The sequence below is a fragment of the Citrus sinensis genome, chromosome 5 (assembly GCF_022201045.2).
Source record: "Citrus sinensis cultivar Valencia sweet orange chromosome 5, DVS_A1.0, whole genome shotgun sequence".
Classification (NCBI taxonomy): domain Eukaryota; kingdom Viridiplantae; phylum Streptophyta; class Magnoliopsida; order Sapindales; family Rutaceae; genus Citrus; species Citrus sinensis.
Genome location: NC_068560.1, coordinates 6,556,621 through 6,579,630, shown reverse-complemented (window position 1 = coordinate 6,579,630; position 23,010 = coordinate 6,556,621). Strand labels below are relative to the sequence as shown.

The following is a 23,010-nucleotide window of genomic DNA, read 5'->3' as shown; positions in this document are numbered from 1 at the left end:
GAGAGTCAACGTACATACACTTTGTAGTATAGCCCAGAGATCTGCGATCTACTCCCACCAATATTCGGAGAGATATCTAATGCCATCCAAATTCATAAAAATGAGCCTCATTAAAAGCCTAGTGGCGATATGAGTTTTTTTCCTCAAGAAATGTTTCTGTAAATTGCTTAAATATTGGTGGGGATGCATAATTGTAACCCAGTTGATTAATTTCTAATACAACTGATGTAGCAGGATTTTGGGTCATTCGGGAACAAGCATGTAGGAAAAAATTCATCTAGAAAATTAGTGCAGCCGCACTTTCAATCAAATTGCTATTATGAACAACAATTCATGAGTAAATTGTTGTTCAAACTATAGGTAGCTTACACAAACTTAAATGGCTTTTGAGTAGAAGCAATGGCAACGGTAGGAATTCAATACAAAAGCAGTCAAGTTCAAGTAGTAATATAATTTAAAAAACTCTCAATAAGATAACAAGTACTAAATTTTTAAAATTTCATTGAAATATTTTCGTACAATCAATTTAATTGCGGCCGGCTTCCATATGTTTTCATTTTTTAAATTGTTGAATCATAATTAACCTCTTTATCAACACCACAAAAAATATCATTTTTAATGCAAACACCTAGGTTATCACTTATCATTGTCTAATAGAGCATATTAGCAGTTATCTTAAAAAAAAAAAAAGTTAAATTGTTGTCTGATTTTAAGATACTTTCAAGTTTGACCCCCTACCTCAATTGTCAGAGAGGGAAAAAAAGAGTAAATAGCATGAAAAGAAAGTATATGAAGTCAAAAAAAAAAAGTTGGGAGTAAATAAGTAATATACAGATGCAAGGCTGCTTCGATCACATTTGAAGTTAATTACAAGCATAGCTGTTCATATTTAAGTAAATATAAATAGAATATTAGCTGTTAGAATATATTACAAGCATAGATCTTGACTTTTGAATTTAATTACAAAAAATTTGGTGGATTGGTGAACAGAAGAAATCCATTCGTTCCACCGATTACATTGAGGATTTTAATGAATCCCAATCTTAGGTAACACGCTGATACCAATAAGATATCAAATGCGGGAGATATGAGACTATTAACTTTAAGCTCCGTTTGGTACGGTTTTCAAGTAGAACTTATTTAAGTGGAGGTTTTGCTAAAAAAAGTTTAGTTGTTTAGTTGTCAATAAGAACTTTTATTAAAAATTTATGAAATTACTTTAATAGACAAGTTTTTTAAAGTTATATTATAAAAACAATAAATAATATTGTTAAATAAGTAAAGGATATTATAGATATTTTGACATTTAAAAAAAAAATTTCAATCTCTACTCCCAAAAACTCAAAATTTGAGCTTTTGCTTGTAGAAAAACTTTATTAGAAAAACAACCAAACAACAACAAAAAATTATGATAAGAGCTTATGAGATTAAATAAGCACTTATTGCTATTAAATAAGTTATACCAAACAGGCACTTAAGAGAACCAATAAAGACCGATAAGTTAGAAATAACTTACTAAGTTGAGAAATACGACTGACAAATAAATTAGGTTTTAACAAGTTTTCATTTAGAAATGCATTTTAATCCAATGATTTATCATAATGTCTCACCAAACTGAACAAAAAAAGAAAGATATAGTATAATTACAAGTTTCTTGATTAAGATATATTATTATGAATTAAAGCAAATACAATTGACTTGAGGAACTACTTTTTGTGTTTCTTTATAAGTATGTATAAGTACCAAAAAAACTCTTCTTAAAACCAAAAAAAAAAACATCTCTCTTTAAATTAGTAAATATTCATTTACCAATAAATTAATAAATTATTCATTCAATAATAAATAAATAACTTCTCTAAAATAATATTTTTTTCGTAGTCCTAATAATATTATTTTATAGATACTTTCCACATTTATTGTGCAAGAATTAAAAAAATTATATTTTTTAAAAATATAATTGCAATCCAGATACATATACATTTATAATACAACTCTGAAATATATTAAGACTAATTCGAAAATCTACTTCTACTAATAATAATATTAAGTAGAAATTAACCCTAATAGACATTTTTACAATTTGATTTAATATAAATTTTGTCGTAGAAATTTATCTTTTTTAAGAAAATATTTTATTAACAAATTATTATTATTATTATAGCGAAAATAAAAGGCAGCGGCAGAAGAAGTTTCTAGCAACAAAATCAAACATTTGCATTTTTCATTTCCCAAAACCCTTCACTCTCTCACTCGAGACACTCACCGACGCGCAAGCAATGGCCCATACCGCCATCTTCCGCCTCCGCTGGTCACTACCGTCCGTCGCCGCTCTCCGCCGCTCTCTCTCTGCGGCGGTCCCTGCACTCTTCGCATCCACTCCTCTGGTAAACCCTTCCATTTCATCGGCGTCGTTATCGCTAATCTTATCCTACTCCATCATTATCCAATCTCGGCCGTAACCCACGCCCGAAGAAATGGTTCGGACCTATGAAGAGACATGCGCCAAAGGACTCAACATTAGGTCTTTCTCTATTTTCTCTTTCTCTGTAACTCTATTTATATTTTTAATTAAATTAATTATTGTTATCTGAATTTATTTTTTATATTTTAAATTTTAAACCCCTTTGTGGTTGAAGGTACATTTTTTAAGCTTAATTAGAAAGTTGAAGGAAATGAAAAGAGAATTTATATCGAGATGTAATTTTGAGATAAAACTGTTTTTTCATGAGCTTCCAATATTTAACTGTTAGTGATTCGAAATGAGCATTTCAGTCCCCCCCCCCCCCCCCAAAAAAAAAAAAAGAAAAAAAACCCCCAATTGAAGATGGAAGTATTAGGTTCAGAAGTATAGAGAATGTTTGTGTGACGTGGGGATGGTAGATGGTTAATGTTAGTTCATTTATGAGGTGTGATTAATAGTTGAAGTTCTCTAATTATCCCTCAGTAGATTTTATCAGACTTTCCCAAATACAAAACAGATTGTTAAATAATGGTTTGGCTTCCTTTTTTATTAATTTGGTTCCTGGATTATGTTTCATGGCATCCTGTGCTCAGTGTAGCCTTATCTGTTTCAATCTTTTCTGTATTGTTTTTTCCTGTTTTTTTTTGGTTGGTGGGGGGGGGGGGTTGGGGGGATCAATTGTTAGTGTCATGTTTTGCCTTTGATGGTATAAGAATATTTGCCTATAATGTAAATTATGCACAATAGGAACATGTCTATTTATGACGTTTTGGACACTTTCTCATTCTCGATAGCTATCCTCAATTTGAAACTGGTGGTTTGCCATTGTGTTGTTGGAGCAATGTAATAGATGCAGCTGTCACTGATAAGTTCGATGGTTACTGCACATGTGTAATTTGTCTTTCATGTTTTTTCACTTTTTTCCCCCAAGGTTTAAGCCTTTTTTCTCTATCTTTAATTGTTTATTCATATGTATTCTGGTGTTGGCTTCCAATGTTTTGCTCAGATGCATTGTGTTTAACAGTAACGAAATATGATCATTGGTTACTGCACATGTGTAATTTGTCTTTCATGTTTTTTGATCGGCATGGATTTCTGTAATGTTAGGAATGATTTTAAGGAAGAAAATGGTGGAAAAAATGGTTGTGGGACGAATTTGGTTTCCTCTGTTTTTGTGACAAACAGAGCAGCGAAACTTGAAGAAACTTGAGCGCATTCATGGCTCTGATACCATGTAGAAACTTGTTTTTATTTCTTGAATAAAACATTATACATTGAGCGTTATTTATAGATGCAGAAGCTATATTTTTTCAAAGATTACATATGTGAATACGGAAGGAAATGTGTCGATCCGTTCGGCGCGGATCGTGTCTTTGACAAGTGCAGATCATCCCTTTGACAAGTGCGGATTCTGCCTTTGAAAACTTCCTTCAATGCCGTTTTATTTGACATTCTCAACAAACAACACCATCCAGACTTTCAGTTTCAATTTTAATTCAGCATTGATTCATGAGACAGGGCATTGTTTTATTTAGCAGATTTTGAGGATTTGCTATAAACATGCTATGGTTGCAATGTTGTCTACAAACTTGAACTTTGCACTCCTTTTGCTATTTTGAATATGCTGGTATGTATGTGTGTCTGTATGTATATATTCTATTTTAATCAATGTTTTTTTTGCTTAGAAGTACTCCATTTAAGCCCCGGACTTGCAGGTATGGTTTGGATAGCTTTGGACTTGTATGGTTTGGATAGTGGCTGTGCCACGGATATAATTTAGAAAACTTTCGATAAGACAACAAGTACCAAATTTTTGAGACTTCACTGAAATATTTTCAGTCAATCAATTTACAACCATCTTCCATATGTTTTCACATTTTAAAATGTTGAATGATAATCTCATTATCAACACCACAAAAAATATATCATTTTTTTATGAATATAATTAGGTTATCATTTATAATAGAGCATCTTGAGCAGTTAACTTGGAAAAATTAAGCAAACTATTGTCTGATTTTTAAGATATTTTTAAGTGATTCTATCAACTAGAAATTCATCACCTAGTTAATGACAAAATGACGCAAAATTAGTCAATGACACATAACATTGGGATTTAAGTTGGTACTCATTTGTTAGAATCTCTAATATTATTGAACACGATTTAATGATCAAATTCAAATTTTGAACCAATGGACATAAATGAAAGAATATCATTAAAGATGATAAGATGCATATGGATATTGGTATTAAGGATTATGTTTAGGCTATTTATACATTTAAACAATAATCGTCACTATTTTCTCTCACTTTTTTTTCCAAAACTAATTTTTGCAAAAATCATCATATTTGTGCATTAAATCAAATTTTAAAAAATTTTCTTTCATTGAGAAAATATTTTTCATGGCAAGATAAAGCATGGGTAGCTGTTGCATAGATGTTTTTTTTAAAAGGCAAGAATTTCCTCTAAATGTTAAATCATGTTTTTTGATAATACTAAGTAATAATATTATCACCATAAATATAGATGATACTATGTGACATGACCAACTGATCAAAGAACGATTTTATTGTTAAATGACTTCTTAAATGATTATATATTGATAACGTTTTTTATGTTATAACTTATTATAAGATTTATCTTACTTGTGTAATAAATTATAAAATGATTAATTTTTCTAATTTATGATTCTTTATAATGATTAATATATAATTTATATTATTAGTAATCTTATGCATGAGTTTTTTTTTTTTTTTACTGAGTTAACAATTCACCCCTCATTTTTCTAATTTTAGTTTTGTTCATGCATGTATGGTTTGGCTGAATTTGCAGTACGTATAGTCGGAATTTGCCACGAGTGAGTTGTGCATCAATGTGATTGTGATCGAGTGACACTCTTCTTTAATAGCCCCTTCAGCACTTCAGCTACGTTCTGCTATCCTTTATTTATTTTTCACCCACAATTACTTCACTCAGATTGGATCAATAATGCCTCAGCGAATTCATTAACAGCAAGACCGTATAAACTGTAAGGTAAAGAAATTTATATGAGCACGTTGCAACGGAGAAACAGAGAAAGGTTCCTCTATTTTCTCAAAGAAGAGCTTTCGCTATCTTACATTCAACTGTAGATGCAACCTTTGGAGTTCGTTACATAAATAATTGGAGTTGGTCCAGATAAGATCGCAAATGGTCAAAATAAATGGCTGATAGAAAGAGTAGACAATGACCAGAAATGAACATGACTCAATGGGTCCATTTCAAAAAGCAATTGATCAATTTCCATCAACTTGTTTTTTTTTTTTTTTTTTTTTATAAGAATTTCCATCAACTAGTTTGATAGTGTAGATGTGGGATGGAGATTTATGAGAATAGCAGGAGCTGCAGACATCAAAAGGATTTAAAGGAATCTCTTTTGAAAAGCATCGAAAATGAATAAAGTTTTTGAATTACAAATAAAAACAAAATTGAATAGTTCTTGATTTTCACTTTTTTCACAAAGGTAAAGAATGTTAAATTAACGTTTCCGGATTCTCTCAAAAGTGAAATAAATTATCAGAAAAAAAGATTTTTACATCTTTAAAATTTGAAAAAATTATCATTCATATCCTGAAATTTTTAAAAAATAATACTAAAATCTTTTGTACCTTTGAATACACTAATTAAAAATTTGACTTTAAAACGTTTTAATCAATACGAATATAATATAAATAATATATTTGATGTAGTAGATTAATAATATTAAAGTATTTTTAATATTTAAATACTATTAAAAAATTTAAATTATGATATTTTTTAATTTTATATTTGTATTTATTATAAAGATTTTAAATGAATTTTTGTATTAAAAAGATTTTACAATTAAAAAATGTTTTCCTATTAATAATATTAAAATTATCTTTTTGTAATATTCAATAATTCAAAGTAATTTTAATTTATTTATTATAATATTATGTTTCCATATATTATTAAAATTACTTTAATATGATAAAATATGTATAGCAGATTGTAAAGTATAAAAAACATTTTCTTGCTTGTCAACAAAAATTTTATTTTTGTTTTGTTTTTTCCGAAAACTAAAATAAAATTTTGTTGACATCAATTCTTCGACATAACAACCTTTGCTTTTTGATTTTTTTTTTTTTATGACATTAGACTATTGCTCGAATTACAACTCATATTACATGAGTATAACTGATATTTACAATCATATATATATATATACTAAGACCTGTTGAAATATTAATAAAAAACAATTAAAAAAAAATAGAATCCTTTATCATCATTCCATCTTTACAACTCTCTCTCACTAACTCCATCTAACAAACCTCTCTCTCACTGTCTCGGTCCAGCAAGACCAGTGACAATGACGACGCGACCGCCGACGATGAGATGGTCATTGCCAAAGAACCAGGCCATGTATTTTATAATTTCTCGGTTTGTGACAACAATGGAAAACTCGTGAGAATTTTGAAATTGTAGTCTAGCAAAGGAAGCAGCACGTTAGCTGCAAAGCATTTTCCAGTAATATCTTATGAAATTTAATTCTTCAAGCTAACCCTTAGCTATCACAACCAGATGCATTTGCACTGTCATTACAATTTATGGAAATTAAAGTAATTAATGGTTACTAAATCAATTGGCTATTGAAAGTGTGGCTTGAAAATTGATTAACTTTGAGATTCTCCAACAAATCATATTCTAAATATAGTCCTTTTTCCTCCTTCTAATTAATAGCTTCCCAATAAAACCAATCTACCCTTGGGAGAACCAAAGCGTTAATTTCTTGTAAGAGTTGCAGAAGGCCAAAGAATTTCAAATCGTGGAAAGGATTGTGTGAGTGAGAGAGAGATCCTGAAATAGTGAGAGACAATGAGAGAGAGGGCTGCTCGACAGAGATGGTGAGAGAGTTGCAAAAATGGAGTAAGGAGCAGATAAAATTCTATTTTCTTTATTATTTTTTATTGATATTTTAATTCTTTTTAAATTACAAAAGGGTGAGAGATTTTGGGAGTCCTGTTTCTCTACCCCTCCTATATACCAAGCATTTTCTTTTTGAAAAAATTATCAAGCAGGCCCTCAATTTTTTAAAAAGTAACAACAAGGTCTTTTTTAAAGCATTTTTAATAATACAAATATTATATAAGTAATATGATCTAGACTAATAATATTAAAATATTTTTCATACTTAAAATAATATTAAAAATTTTAAATTATGATATTTAATTTTATATTTGTATTTATAATAAAGATTTTAAATAAACCTTTGGGTTAAAAAATTTTTAAATTAATACAATGTCTTCCTATTAATAATATTAAAATTATTTTTTATAATATTCAAAATAAGTTAAATTTTAATTTATTTATCGTAATATTATGTTTCTATTTACTATTAAAACTACTTTAATATGATAAAATATGCATAATAAATTTTAAAATATAAAAATATTTTCTTGTTTGTCAACAAATTTTTTTTTTCCACGAAAACCAAAATAAAATTATGTCAATATCAATTCTTTAACAGAACAACCTCACCTTTCTAATGTTTAATACTACTATTTCCATGCCCAAAAATTGTAAAATTTTTAATTAGTCCTGTTACTGGGCTTCAGGCAGTTACGCCACTGAAGGCAATTTGATATTAAAATATTTTTTAATGAAAATTTCTTTAAATTAAAAAAGAAACAATTGATTTAAGCACCATCAATTATGTCATGGTAGTAATTAAATAAGATAAAGGTTGGATACCGATTGGGATACCTGTTCTTTTCAAAAAGCACGCGTCTTGGACTTTTCTCTAAATGAACGCGTATCAATTTTTTGAGTTAAAAATGAGCAATAATGCCGTATTTGTGGAATTTAGCCACTTCGCCAGTTCCTTGGCATCTTCCTTTCAAATTCTCCCATGGCGTTTAATTTTACACCAGTAACCACTTTGAGATAGAACCAATCCTTTTAATATTTCTTGGAGCAAAAAACAATACCTCTGGCTGCTACAGAGAGAAGGAGATATGCTGGAATTCCACCTCCGACTGTTTTGTGAGAGGTTGAAAAGGGTGTTAGCAGGTGAAGAAGGCACGTTGCCGCTGCCAGATTCAACAAATTTAACTCCACTTTTTCAAAACCTTCTTACGGAGTCCGAAATTATTGCTACTACTCTGCTGGGAAATTATGAAGCTGACATGGCTCGGCATTTGTTTCAACTCATTAGAGAAGAATTCGATGACTCCAAAATATCTTTGCCTTTTTTGCAACTGTTGGACTTAGAAGAAAGCGATGAAGAAGACGTTGAAACAGCAGATATTTTTGAAATTCTGAAGGACATCAATAACTTTGTCCGTGACTCTGAGGAAGTCATTGACACATTCTTCATCAACATCATGCAGCAGCAAAACAGTGAAAACGAAAGTGAAAGTAACGAAATCATCAACATCATTATGGCTCTTCTTGTTGGACTCCACACTAAAATCATTGATATTAGAAATCGGATGCAACAACTTCCACCCGGCGACAATGGTTTTGATATCAGTGAAAAAAGTAACGAAATCATTCGCCTATTGAGTGAGGGACAACCTCGGCTTGATATCAATGAATTTGAAAGGGGCAGGGAGGAGTTGTTTGATCTATTGATTGAGGGACCATCTGGGCTTGCAGTGGTTGCAATTCTCGACAGCAGTGGCTTCGACAAGACTGTTTTTGCTGCAGATACTTACAATAATAACCACGTCAAGTTCTATTTTGACTGTCTTGCTTGGGTCAGGGTTTCTATAACCTACGTTTTTGGCAAGATATTGGATGACATAATCAAGTCGGTGATGCCTCCATCTCGGGTTAGTGTAATTATCGGGGAAGATTATCAATTGAAGAAATCTATTCTTCGAGATTACCTAACAAACAGGAAGTACTTTATTGTGCTTGATGATGTCTTCGATGACAGTGAGATATGGAGTGATCTTGAAGAAGTTCTTCCTGATAATCAGAATGGAAGCAGAGTATTGATGTTGGTCAGTGATCCACAGCTCCTTGCGTCGTTGGAAATGGAAAACGGAGAGAAGATTCGGCGTGATTCAGTGCTCTTTGGAGGACCATTGATCAGATTAAAGCATGAAGCGTGGCAATTTTTCATCCTACACTATGGAAGTATGCCATTAGAAAATTATCTTCAAGGCGAAGCGATTCCGACAGTTTGGAGACAAATTTTTTCTGTGATGGAGTTACCTTTTTACTTGAAAGTCTGCTTCATCTATTTGTGTGTCTTCCTTCCAAGTATTGAGATATCTACGGAGCAATTATATCAGTTGTGGGTAGCTGAAGGTTTCATACCATACAACGGTGAAGAAACTGCCGAACATTACTTGAAAGAACTAATCCATCGCGGCTTCATTCAAGTGAGTAAGAGAAGCGCCGGAGCCACAATTAAAGCGTGTTATGTTCCAAGTTTTGTATATACTTCATTGTATTTTGTGGCAGAGAAGGCCGGATTTGTCTTGGTGCATGACAGGGAAGAGGAGCGAGTGGCAAATGTTAAACGGTGCGTCATTGCCGAAGATCTGACTGGGTTTTTATCTTTAGAACATTCTGACATGTATCTCCAATCTTTTCTGAATCACAGTTCGGCAAGCGATCATCTCGCTCTGATAGATTGCGAGAATTTTTGTAAAAAGTTCAAACACCTTCGGGTATTGAACATGGGTTCTGCAGTCCTGGACCAATATCCACCCGGATTAGAAAATTTATATCTTTTGAAGTATTTGAAATTGAATATCCCTTCGCTCAAATGCCTTCCTTCACTGCTATGCACCCTTTTAAACCTTGAAACACTAGAAATGCCATCTAGCTACATAGATCAGTCACCAGAGGATATTTGGATGATGCAAAAACTCATGCATCTAAACTTTGGTTCTATCACTCTGCCCGCACCTCCAAAAAATTATTCTAGCTCTCTGAAAAATCTCATTTTCATATCAGCTTTAAACCCTAGTAGTTGTACTCCTGATATATTGGGCAGACTACCTAGTGTTCAGACTCTTCGGATATCTGGAGATTTGAGTTACTATCAATCTGGGGTTTCCAAAAGCCTTTGCGAACTCCACAAACTTGAATGCTTGAAGCTGGTGAATGAGAGCAAGCCCTCACGGATGGTCCTGTCTGAATACCAATTTCCCCCAAGTCTGATCCAACTGAGCTTATCAAATACTGAGCTAATGGAGGATCCCATGCCAATTCTGGAAAATCTTCCACTCCTTCGAGTGCTGAAACTGAAGCAGAACTCGTATTTAGGAAGAAAGCTTGCTTGTGTTGGCTTGAGTAGCTTTCCGGAACTTAAGGTTTTGCACCTGAAATCAATGTATTGGCTAGATGAGTGGACGATGGGGGCAGGAGCAATGCCGAAACTTGAAAGCTTAATTGTCAACCCATGTGCTTACTTGAGAAAGCTTCCAGAAGAGCTGTGGTGCATAGAGAGCTTGCGCAAATTGGACTTACACTGGCCCCAGACACAGTTGAGACAAGGACTACGGACTTTCGAGGATATGGAGTGGCGGTATGATATCCAGTTATATCCTTACGGAATCTGATGGATTGAATTGGGTGAGTTTTAATCTTATCTGATAACTCATATTTTTATATGCATTTTCTTTTTTTTTCCCACTTTCTCAGTAGATTTATGTTTATCGTAAAACCTTCAAGGAGGTCATAAAAGTGCCAAACTAATTGAGATTGCTTCTGATGTCAAAATTATGCCTCAACATAGACTCAGCTTGGGTGGCAAAACAGAGTGGGATAGCCACAAATTACAGCAGAGAAACAAAGAAAGATCTTTTTATATCTATCTAATAAGAACTGTCAAAGCAGATTTTCATTTACGATTCCCATTTCCCTTTACTTATGTAGGAAAAACTGGAGAGGGAAACAACACCAGCCGGACTTTCAATTTCAATTTTAATTGAGCATCGATTCATGAGACAGGGCATTGTTTTGTTTAGCTGATTTCAAGGATTTGCTTTAATATGCCATGGTTGCAATATTGTCTACAAACTTGAATAGTTGCACTCCTTTTTCTATTTCGAATTTGCTGGTATGTATGTAGGGGTGTGTGTGTGTGTCAATACTGTGTTTTGAGTAATGTTTTATGCTTACAAGTACTCCATTTAAGCCCCGGACTTGCATGGTTTGCTAGTTAAAGAAATATCAATCTTCTAGGAAAACTTCCTCATGCGTGTACATTTCTGGCTTCATTTTAGTTGCTGATTGCACGTTCAATTTCGTTCTTAGAATATTCTCTCTCGTTAAAATGATGCATGCACTGATGTTTTGAATCAGATCAGAGAATCGTTTGTATTTATTGAGAGTCAACGTACATACACTTTGTAGTATAGCCCAGAGATCAGCGATATACTCCCACCAATATTCGGAGAGATATCTAATGCCATCCAGATTCATAAAAATGAGCCTCATTAAAAGCCTAGTGGCGATATGAGTTTCTTTCCTCAAGAAATGTTTCTGTAGATTGCTTGAATATTGGTGGGGATGCATAATTGTAACCCAGTTGATTAATTTCTAATACAACTCATGTAGCAGGATTTTGGGTCATACGAGAACAAGCATGTAGGAAAAAATTCATCTAGAAAATTGTTGTTCAAACTACAGGTAGCTTACACAAACTTAAATGGCTTTTGAGTAGAAGCAATGGCAACGCTAGGAATTCAATACAAAAGCAGTCAAGTTCAAGTAGTAATATAATTTAAAAAACTCTCGATAAGATAACAAGTACTAAATTTTTAAAATTTCATTGAAATATTTTCATACAATAAATTTAATTGCGGCCGTCTTCCATATGTTTTCATTTTTTAAATTGTTGAATCATAATTAATGCAAACACCTAGGTTATCACTTATCATTGTAGAGCATACTAGCAGTTATCTAAAAACAAAAAATCGTTAAATTGTTGTCTGATTTTAAGATACTTTCAAGCTTGACCCATACCTCAATTGTCAGAGAGCGGGAAAAAAAAAGAGTAAATAATATGTTTTTCCCAAATAAATTAGGTTTTAACAAGTTTTCATTTACAAATGCATTTTAATCCAATGATTTATCACAATGTCCCACCAAACTGAACAAAGAAAGAAAGATATAGTATAATTACAAGTTTCTTGATTAAACTATATTATTATGAATTAAAGTAAATATTATTGACTTGAGGAAGCATTTTTTGTATTTCTTTATAAGTTTATACATATACCAACAAAACTCTTCTTAAAACCCACAAAAAAAAAATCTCTCTTTAAATTAATAAATATTAATTTATCAATAAATTAATAAATTATTTATTCAAAAATAAATAAATAACTACTCTAAAATAATATCTTTTCATAGTTCTAATAATATTATTTTATAGACACTTTCTACATTTATTGTGCAATAATTAAAAAAATTATATTTTTTAAAAATACAATTGCAATCCAGATACATATACATTTATAATACAACTCTGAAATATATCAAGACTAATTCGAAAATCTACTTCTACTAATAATAATATTAAGGAGAAATTAACCCTAATAGACATTTTTACAATTTGATTTAATATAAATTTTGTCGTAGAAATTTATCTTTTTTAAGAAAATATTTTATTAACAAATTATTATTATTATTATAGCGAAAATAAAAGGCAGCGGCAGAAGAAGTTTCTAGCAACAAAATCAAACATTTGCATTTTTCATTTCCCAAAACCCTAAACAAAACCCTTCACTCTCTCACTCGAGACAATTACCGACGCGCAAGCAATGGCCCATACCGACTACCGTCCGTCGCCGCTCTCCGCCGCTCTCTCTCTGCGGCGGTCCCTGCACTCTTCGCATCCACTCCTCTGGTAAACCCTTCCATTTCATCGGCGTCGGCCGTTCAGATTGTCCCCGACGATCTCCCTCTCGTCTACGCCGTCGGGTAACAAGACGTACCACTTGTATAAGGACGGCGACGAGATCATACCCGACACGATTCTGTTCGAGGGTTGCGATTACAATCACTGGCTTATCACTATGGAGTTTCCTAAAGACCCGAAACCCACGCCCGAAGAAATGGTTTGGACCTATGAAGAGACATGCGCCAAAGGACTCAACATTAGGTCTTTCTCTATTTTCTCTTTCTCTGTAACTCTATTTATATTTTTAATTAAATTAATTATTGTTATCTGAATTTATTTTTTATATTTTAAATTTTAAACCCCTTTGTGGTTGAAGGTACATTTTTTAAGCTTAATTAGAAAGTTGAAGGAAATGAAAAGAGAATTTATATCGAGATGTAATTTTGAGATAAAACTGTTTTTTCATGAGCTTCCAATTTTACTGTTAGTGATTCGAAATCAGCATTTCAGTCCCACACAGAAGCTAAGCAAGCTTAGAAAATTGATAGCTTCCCGCCCCCCCCCCCCCCCAAAAAAAAAGAAAAAAGAAAAAAAAACCCCAATTGAATATGGAAGTATAGAGAATGTTTGTGTGACGTGGGGATGGTAGATGGTTAATGTTAGTTCATTTATGAGGTGTGATTAATAGTTGAGGTTCTCTAATTATCCCTCAGTAGATTTTATCAGACTTTCCCAAATACAAAACAGATTGTTAAATAATGGTTTGGCTTCCTTTTTTATTAATTTGGTTCCTGGATTATGTTTCATGGCATCCTGTGCTCAGTGTAGCCTTATCTGTTTCAATCTTTTCTGTATTGTTATTTCCTTTTTTTTTTTGGTTGGTGGGGGGGGGGGGGGGGGGGGGGGGGGTGCGGGTGGGGGGGATCAATTGTTAGTGTCATGTTTTGCCTTTGATGGTATAAGAATATTTGCCTATAATGTAAATTATGCACAATAGGAACATGTCTATTTATGACGTTTTGGACACTTTCTCATTCTCGATAGCTATCCTCAATTTGAAACTGGTGGTTTGCCATTGTGTTGATGGAGCAATGTAATAGATGCAGCTGTCACTGATAAGTTCGATGGTTACTGCACATGTGTAATTTGTCTTTCATGTTTTTTCACTTTTTTCCCCCAAGGTTTAAGCCTTTTTTCTCTATCTTTAATTGTTTATTCATATGTATTCTGGTGTTGGCTTCCAATGTTTTGCTCAGATGCATTGTGTTTGACAGGAACGAAATATGATCATTGGTTACTGCACATGTGTAATTTGTCTTTCATGTTTTTTGATCGGCATGGATTTCTGTAATGTTAGGAATGATTTTAAGGAAGAAAATGGTGGAAAAAATGGTTGTGGGACGAATTTGGTTTCCTCTGTTTTTGTGACAAACAGAGCAGCGAAACTTGAAGAAACTTGAGCGCATTCATGGCTCTGATACCATGTAGAAACTTGTTTTTATTTCTTGAATAAAACATTATACACTGAGCGTTATTTATAGATGCAGAAGCTATATTTTTTCAAAGATTACATATGTGAATACGGAAGGAAATGTGTCGATCCGTTCGGCGCGGATCGTGTCTTTGACAAGTGCAGATCATCCCTTTGACAAGTGCGGATTCTGCCTTTGAAAACTTCCTTCAATGCCGTTTTATTTGACATTCTCAACAAACAACACCATCCAGACTTTCAGTTTCAATTTTAATTCAGCATTGATTCATGAGACAGGGCATTGTTTTATTTAGCAGATTTTGAGGATTTGCTATAAACATGCTATGGTTGCAATGTTGTCTACAAACTTTAACTTTTGCACTCCTTTTGCTATTTTGAATATGCTGGTATGTATGTATGTATATATTCTATTTTAGTCAATGTTTTTTTGCTTAGAAGTACTCCATTTAAGCCCCGGACTTGCAGGTATGGTTTGGATAGCTTTGGACTTGTATGGTTTGGATAGTGGCTGTGCCACGAATATAATTTAGAGAACTTTCGATAAGACAACAAGTACCAAATTTTTGAGACTTCACTGAAATATTTTCATTCAATCAATTTACAACCATCTTCCATATGTTTTGACATTTTAAAATGTTGAATGATAATCGCATTATCAACACCACAAAAAATATATCATTTTTTATGAATATAATTAGGGTATCATTTATAATAGAGCATCTTGAGCAGTTAACTTGGAAAAATTAATTCAACTATTGTCTGATTTTTAAGATATTTTTAAGTGATTTTATCAACTAGAAATTCATCACCTAGTTAATAACAAAATGACACAAAATTGGTCAATGACACATAACATTGGGATTTAAGTTGGTACTCATTTATTAGAATCTCTAATATTATTGAACATGATTTAATGATCAAATTCAAATCTTGAACCAATGGACATAAATGAAAGAATATCATGAAAGATGATAAGATGCGTTAGGATATTGGTATTAAGGATTATGTTTAGGCTATTTATACATTTAAACAATAATCGTCACTATTTTCTCTCACTATTTTTTCCAAAACTAATTTTTGCAAAAATCATCATATTTGTGCATTAAATCAATTTTTAAAAAATTTTCTTTCATTGAGAAAATATTTGTCATGGTAAGATAAAGTATGGGTAGCTGTTGCATACATGTTTTTTTAAAAAGGCAAGAATTTCCTCTAAATGTTAAATCATGTTTTTTTATAATACCGAGTAATAATATTATCACCATAAATATAGATGATACTATGTGACATGACCAACTGATCAAAGAACGATTTTATTGTTAAATGACTTCTTAAATGATTATATATTGATAATGTTTTTTTTATGTTATAACTTATTATGAGATTTATCTTACTTGTGTAATAAATTATAAAATGATTAATTTTTCTAATTTATGATTCTTTATAATGATTAATATATATTTTATATTATTAGTAATATTATGCATGAGTTTTTTTTACTGAGTTAACAATTCACCCCTCATGTCCAACATTATGTAGATTGATTTTAGAGATGTGGGCTTTTTAGTTTAGAGAAGATGATTTGTTAATTGAAAATTTGGGCATTTATTTTGACGAACAAAATGTGGCTATTTTGATTATTGTTTTGAACTGAATTTGTTTTGAAGAAAAATCAGAGGGGTAAACATCATAACTGCAGTTGTGATTAGAACTACATTTTAGTTTTGTTCATGCATGTATGGTTTGGCTGAATTTGCAGTACGTATAGTCGAAATTTGCCACGAGTGAGTTGTGCATCAATGTGATTGTGATCGAGTGACACTCTTCTTTAATAGCCCCTTCAGCATTTCAGCTACGTTCTCATATCCTTTATTTATTTTTCACCCACAATTACTTCACTCAGATTGGATGCCTCAGCGAATTCATTAACAGCAAGACCGTATAAACTGTAAGGTAGAGAAATTTATACTAGCATGTTGCAACGGAGAAACAGAGAAAGGTCCCTCTCTTTTCTGAGAGAAGAGCTTTCACTATCTTACATTCAACTGTAGATGCAACCTTTGGAGTTACAACAATAATTGGAGTAGGTCCAGGTAAGATCGCAAATGGTCAAAATAAATGGCTGATAGAAAGAGTAGACAATGACCAGAAATGAACATGACTCAATGGGTCCACTTCAAAAAGCAATTGATCAATTTCCATCAACTTGTTTCTGTTTTTTTTTTTATAAGAATTTCCATCAACTTGTTTGATAGTGTAGATGTGGGATGGAGATTTATGAGAATAGCAGGAGCTACAGACACCAAAAGGATTTAAAGGAATCTCTTTTGAAAAGCATCGAAAATGAATAAAGTTTTTGAATTACAAATAAAAACAAAATTGAATAGTTCTTGATTTTCACTTTTTTCACAAAGGTAAAGAATGTTAAATTAACGTTTTCGGATTCTCTTAAAAGTGAAATAAATTATCAGAAAAAAAGATTTTTACATCTTTAAAATTTGAAAAAATTATCATTCATATCCTGAAATTTTTTAAAAATAATACTAAAATCTTTTACACCTTTGAATGCACTAATTAAAAATTTGACTTTAAAACGTTTTAATCAATACGAATATAATATAAATAATATATTTTATGTAGTAGATTAATAACATTAAAGTATTTTTAATATTTAAATACTATTAAAAAATTTAAATTATGATATTTTTTAATTTATATTTGTATTTATTATAAAGATTTTAAATGAATTTGTGTATTAAAAAGATTTTACAAATAAAATATGTTTTCCTATTAATAATATTAAAATTATCTTTTTGTAATATTCAATAATTCAAAGTAATTTTAATTTATTTATTATAAAATTATGTTTCCATATATTATTAAAATTACTTTAATATGATAGAATATGTATAGCAGATTGTAAAGTATAAAAAAATATTTTCTTGCTTGTCAACATTCAACAAATTTTTTTGTTTTTCCCGAAAACTAAAATAAAATTTTATCGACATCAATTCTTCGACATAACAACCTTTGCTTTCTGATGTTTAATACTACGCTTTCCCGGCCTAAAAATTCTAAAATTTTTAATGAGTCCTCTAACTGGGCTTGTGGCGGTAACAACATTGAAGGCGTTTTGATATTAATTATTTTTTAAAGCAAAATTCTTTAAATTAAAAAAAAAATTAATTTAAGCACCATCAATTATGTCAATAATTGGAGCAGTTACCTTTATGAAAAAAAATGTTCTCATCCACTTTTTCCAGTGGATGCAGCCACTGGAGTTACGTCAATAATTGGAGTAGTCCAGACAAGATCACTAATGCTCAAAATAAAGGCAACGCTTAACTTATATTTGATGTAAGTAACATCCTAAAAGTAAAATATCAACTGAAATCCTTAGACTTAATGGAAACTACATTGATAGAGTTAAAAGAGATCCTTTTAAATCTTAAAGAAGAAATAAAAGAAATTAAACAAGAAATAGGAAAAATAAAAGTAGAATTATCTACAATACAAATAACCCAAAAGAAAAATAAAAAAGTAGAAAAACTTGAAATGTTAAAGTCAGGAATAATTGGAACGAGCTTTAAAAAGCCTGTAATAAAACCACAAGTAGGAAGTTATGATGACTGGTTTATAAAAACCCAATACCCAAAAATATTAGAGGAAACAGAAATACTAAAAGCAGAATTAAAAAGTAAAGAAAAAGGCAAAGAAAAATTAGAAATAAAAGAAGTTACACCTAGTGATTCAGAATAATGGAAAATACATTAGAAGAATTAACAGAAAAATTTAGTGATATTAATCTAAGTGATTTAGAAGAATTTGAAAAAGAATATTGTATAAAAATGAATGTTGCTGGAGGTCCGGAATTAAAACCTGACATAGGAGAACCAAGCCATAGGTATGAAACAAATAAAAAGAAAAATCGACCATTTTTTGAATATTATCCACCCGTTAAAAATACCCCTTGGAAGAAAGAATATCAACCTAATAATGACCATTTAACTCCAATAAGCAATGCAGGTACATTTTTAGACCTAGATTGCAAAATAGATTCCCGAAAAGCATTAGTAGAATGGGGGATGCAAATGAAGTTATTTTTTATATTTAACGGATCTAGAGATGACTGGAATGTAGAAACAGAAGAGGAAAAAATAAATATATTTGCCGATATTTTAATAGCAAGTTTTACAGGAAATGTATTTAATTGGTGGAAAGGATTAAGTGAAGATACACAAAAATTAATAAAAGATTCAACCAAAATAGCACTAGGAAGAGATAAAGGATTAGGCATTGAAAGAATAATTGAATATATTGCTATTGAATTTTTAGGAGAAGATTGGTTACAAAATTCAGAAAATGAGGCAAAAAGTGATAAATTAGACGCTAGGATGAAATTAATAAATTTGACAATTTGTAATATGTGCTTTGTAAAAGAATATACATGTGAATTTAGTAAGTATTATTATACCCAATTAATGAGTCATGAAGACCAAAACATTTATAAGAATTTATACTACTCTAAATTACCATACCCTTGGAATGGATATTTCATTAATGAATATGAAAAATACACTAATAATAGCAATAATAGGCTCCCAGATACATTAGGAGCTCGAATAAGATTCCTAAATACAAGGTTAAGTGAAATATGCATCCAAAGAAGTTTAATAAAAAAGAGTAAAAATATAACAAAAATATGTTGTGAAAAAACGGAAATGCCTACCCAATTGGGATGCTATGTACCTCATAAACGACGTAGAAAGTCTTACCACAAAGAAAAAAGATATAAAAAATACAATAATTTTAAAAGAAATACAGAAAACCAGGAAGAAAATATTATAAAAGAAAATATAAAAACCAAAGAAAAATATTAGATAAGTCCAAGTGTAAATGTTGGAATTGTGGAGAAATAGGACATATAAGTACAGATTGTACAAAAAAGAAAGTCAGACTTCTTAGAGAGGACTTTGAAAAAATAAAAAATGACTTAGAATAAATAAATAGTTTATCAGATTATGAAGGAGAGGAAGTTTATATGGTAGAAGATTCAGACAATGAGTCAGAATAAAGAAGAATTATTAGAAAATGAAAAAGTAGAAGAAATAGAAGAGATAGAAAAAGAAGAAAATAAAAATGGATATAGTCTTGTACCTACATTTAACAAAGAAAAATACAACAAACTTTTAAAACTAAATATGGAAAGACCGGAATACGGAATAATCCATAGATTTAGAGATATGTTTAAAAGAAAGAGAATAATATTACACGAATATTATGAACAAGAAAAAGCTGTGACAATTACACAAGCAGAAGGAAATATTAGATTTAGCTTAATAAATAAAAGATCAATAGATTTAGCATTAAGAAAAATAAGAAGTGAATCAACTAAAGAAAAAATTCAATATGTATATCTAGCAGAAATCCAAATCTTAATAAAATCTCTTTTCAAAGAAGGAATAGATAGCCCCATAGTCTTATCGTTACACGATCAAAGATTTACAGACCCTAGCATAGGACATTTAGGAACCATAGAAGGAAATCTGTGTTACACTAAATTATTATTTACTTGTCATCCTAGATATTGTGTACATATAAAAGATAGGAATATAGACGAGACATTAAGTCTACATTTCAAATTATTAAAGAAGAACCTCATGAAAGAAGGAAATAGAATAATGAAAATACATTACTCAGCTTTATATAGTTTTTGTAATTCAAATTATGGGGAAATATATGGTAATAAATCTTATATTGAAATAAATAAAGATTGTGAAGATATAGCAACATTTATAGAACCAGTAATCCAAGATTATAAAATCCCTATTAACTATGAATTAAATATAGATGATAAGAAACAATTTTTAGATAGTAATAATGAAAATTCCATTATCCCTATAAGCTTTGCTGGAAGAACCTTAATAAGAGGAAGTTCTTCTAGAAGATTAAGCACTGATAGACAACTAATTAAATCCGTGCCAACAAATAATGTAGTAAAAATACTTGAGCAGTACTTTAATGGAATAGACTATACTGCAAAAATACCTATACTATTAGATACTGGTACGAGCCATAATTATATGAATCACACTAAAAATAAAGGACTCTTAGTAAAAGAAAAAGAGATCCCGTATGAATATACTGATTTTAATGGGAATAAACATGTATGCAAACAAGAAGTTAAAGTCCCTATAACAATAGAAGGTCTTAGAATAATAGTAGCCTGTTATATAGACTCATTCATGACAACAGATCCGGAAAAACATATAGTACTAGGCAATAGTTTTTTAAATGATCTAGAATATTATAAAATTGAACCAACTAAAATAACTTTCCTTATACATGGGCAAAAAATAGTATGTGAAACATGTTAAAACAAGCTTATATAAAATATCCTCTGTCTGTCTATATACAAATAAATATAACAGAAAAGACATAGATACATGTGCCTTAATTGATACAGGCAGTGAAATAACTATCATGAAATCCTTTTTATCAACAAAATGGGAACCAAATGGAAAATTGAAAATTATTGGAATAACAGGTGATAAACAAGAAGTAAACTTATCCTTACTAAACTTTGACATATTGTTAGGCAGTAAAGTTGTCTGTATCAATCAAGTCTTTCATTATGATAATATGGATTGTGATATCCTTTTAGGTAATGACTTTATACAACAGTTTCAATATTACCAACAGACTACTCATATGATCACCTTAAAAACCCCTTGTAATCATATTCTACGTATTCCTCGAGAATTTAAACCTTACAGAGTTCAGCCAGCCCAGCGTGGTGGTCAGAACATTTATGAAAAACATTATTTAATACAAAAAGGACAAAGCTATAATATACAATTAGAAACCATAAAATCACAATTAGAACAAGTTTATAAGGAAAACCCATTAGCATTATGGAAACCAGACCATCCTAAAGCAAAGATAGAATTAACTGAAAATAGGATAATAAGATTAAAACCCATGTTGTATACTGAAGAAGACAGAACAGAATTTAAAACTCAAATAAAAGAATTATTAGATTTAAAGCTTATTAGAAATAGTAATAGCCCACATAATAGTCCGGCTTTCATGGTTAGAAAAAGGTCAGAACAAGTAAGAGGAAAAGCAAGAATGGTGATAAATTATAAAGAGTTAAACAAATATACAAAATTTGATGGATATTTTTTACCAAATAAAGAAGTATTAATAAATCTTGTAAAAAATAGAACATATTATTCAAAATTTGATTGTAAGTCAGGATTCTGGCAAATAAAAATGGAAGAAAATAGTATTCCTTATACAGCTTTTAGCATACCACAAGGTCATTACGAATGGCTAGTTATGCCCTTTGGACTAAAAAATGCCCCACAAATTTTTCAGAGTCGAATGGATAAAATATTTAGGAATTACGCATATATTATAGTTTATGTTGATGATATATTAATAGCCTCAGAAACATTAGAAGATCATAGGCACCATTTGAAAGAATTTGTTAATATATGTGTTAAAGAGGGTATAGTGTTATCCAAAATAAAAGCGGTTATAGAACATAAACAAATAGAATTTCTAGGAATGATTCTTGATAAAAATGGAATCAGACTCCAAAGTCATATAGGAAGAAAAATAACTGAGTTCCCAGATAAATTAGAAAATAAACAAAAAATACAAAAAATTTTAGGATGTTTAAACTACGCAGAAGGATTTATAAAAAAATTAGCAAAAAGGAGAAATATACTTCAAAAGTTGTTAAGAAAAAATAATACTAGAGGATGGAGTGAGGAACATACAAAAACTGTAAAAAGTTTAAAGGAGGAATGTAAAAATCTTCCTGCATTAAGATTACCAGAAGAAAATGATAAACTAGTAATGCAAACAGATGCATCTGATTTATATTGGGGAGCAATCCTTAAAACTGATATAAATGAAATTTGTCGATATACTAGTGGAACTTTTAGCCAAGCACAAACAAATTATCCAGTTCATGAAAAAGAACTCCTTGCAATATACAAGGGAATTAAAAAATTCTCATTATTTTTACTTCAAAAATAGTTTATTGTATAAACAGATAATTCTCAAGTAAGTTCTCTTATCAATAGAATACTACCAAATGAACCCCAGTACAGAAGATTGCATAGATGGCAAGCTTATCTGTCTTATTATAATTTTAAGATAGTACATATTAAAGGAACTAACAA

The 23,010-nt window shown here is 30.8% G+C and overlaps 5 protein-coding genes across 13 annotated transcripts in view; all 5 read left to right on the top strand.

Annotated features, from left to right (window-relative positions):
* Positions 1-3,946, top strand: part of LOC127902639 (probable disease resistance protein RF9) — a 91,613-nt gene extending 87,667 nt beyond the window's left edge. The window contains exon 3 of the transcript XR_008055072.1: positions 3,753-3,946. The gene's annotated coding sequence lies outside the window, so the exon portion shown is untranslated. The remainder of the gene's footprint in view (positions 1-3,752) is intronic.
* LOC127902642 (disease resistance protein RPP8-like) overlaps positions 1-13,757 on the top strand; it is a 43,929-nt gene extending 30,172 nt beyond the window's left edge. The window contains exon 2 of the mRNA XM_052442347.1: positions 13,117-13,757. The gene's annotated coding sequence lies outside the window, so the exon portion shown is untranslated. The remainder of the gene's footprint in view (positions 1-13,116) is intronic.
* Positions 1-23,010, top strand: part of LOC102607619 (disease resistance RPP8-like protein 3) — a 119,232-nt gene that overhangs the window by 55,140 nt on the left and 41,082 nt on the right. For 5 of the 9 annotated variants that reach the window (XM_052442326.1, XM_052442332.1, XM_052442331.1 and 2 more), the window contains 2 exons: positions 2,162-2,521; positions 3,569-3,745. The exons of 1 other annotated variant lie outside the window; for it this stretch is intronic. The gene's annotated coding sequence lies outside the window, so the exon portion shown is untranslated. 3 more of the 9 variants (XM_052442327.1, XM_052442323.1, XM_052442333.1) reach the window with 3 other exon arrangements.
* On the top strand, positions 8,276-11,343 carry LOC102608398 (disease resistance RPP8-like protein 3). The gene is made up of 2 exons (XM_052442322.1): positions 8,276-11,048; positions 11,212-11,343. Exon 1 carries the CDS (start codon positions 8,471-8,473, stop codon positions 11,033-11,035), a length of 2,565 nt encoding a protein of 854 aa, XP_052298282.1. The 5' UTR covers positions 8,276-8,470; the 3' UTR covers positions 11,036-11,048; positions 11,212-11,343.
* The window catches only part of LOC102607121 (multiple organellar RNA editing factor 1, mitochondrial-like), a 74,946-nt gene continuing 65,164 nt past the window's right edge, over positions 13,229-23,010 (top strand). Inside the window, exon 1 of the mRNA XM_052442346.1 lies at positions 13,229-13,584. Coding sequence (XP_052298306.1) covers positions 13,499-13,584 — 86 coding nt within the window. The 5' untranslated portion in view covers positions 13,229-13,498. The remainder of the gene's footprint in view (positions 13,585-23,010) is intronic.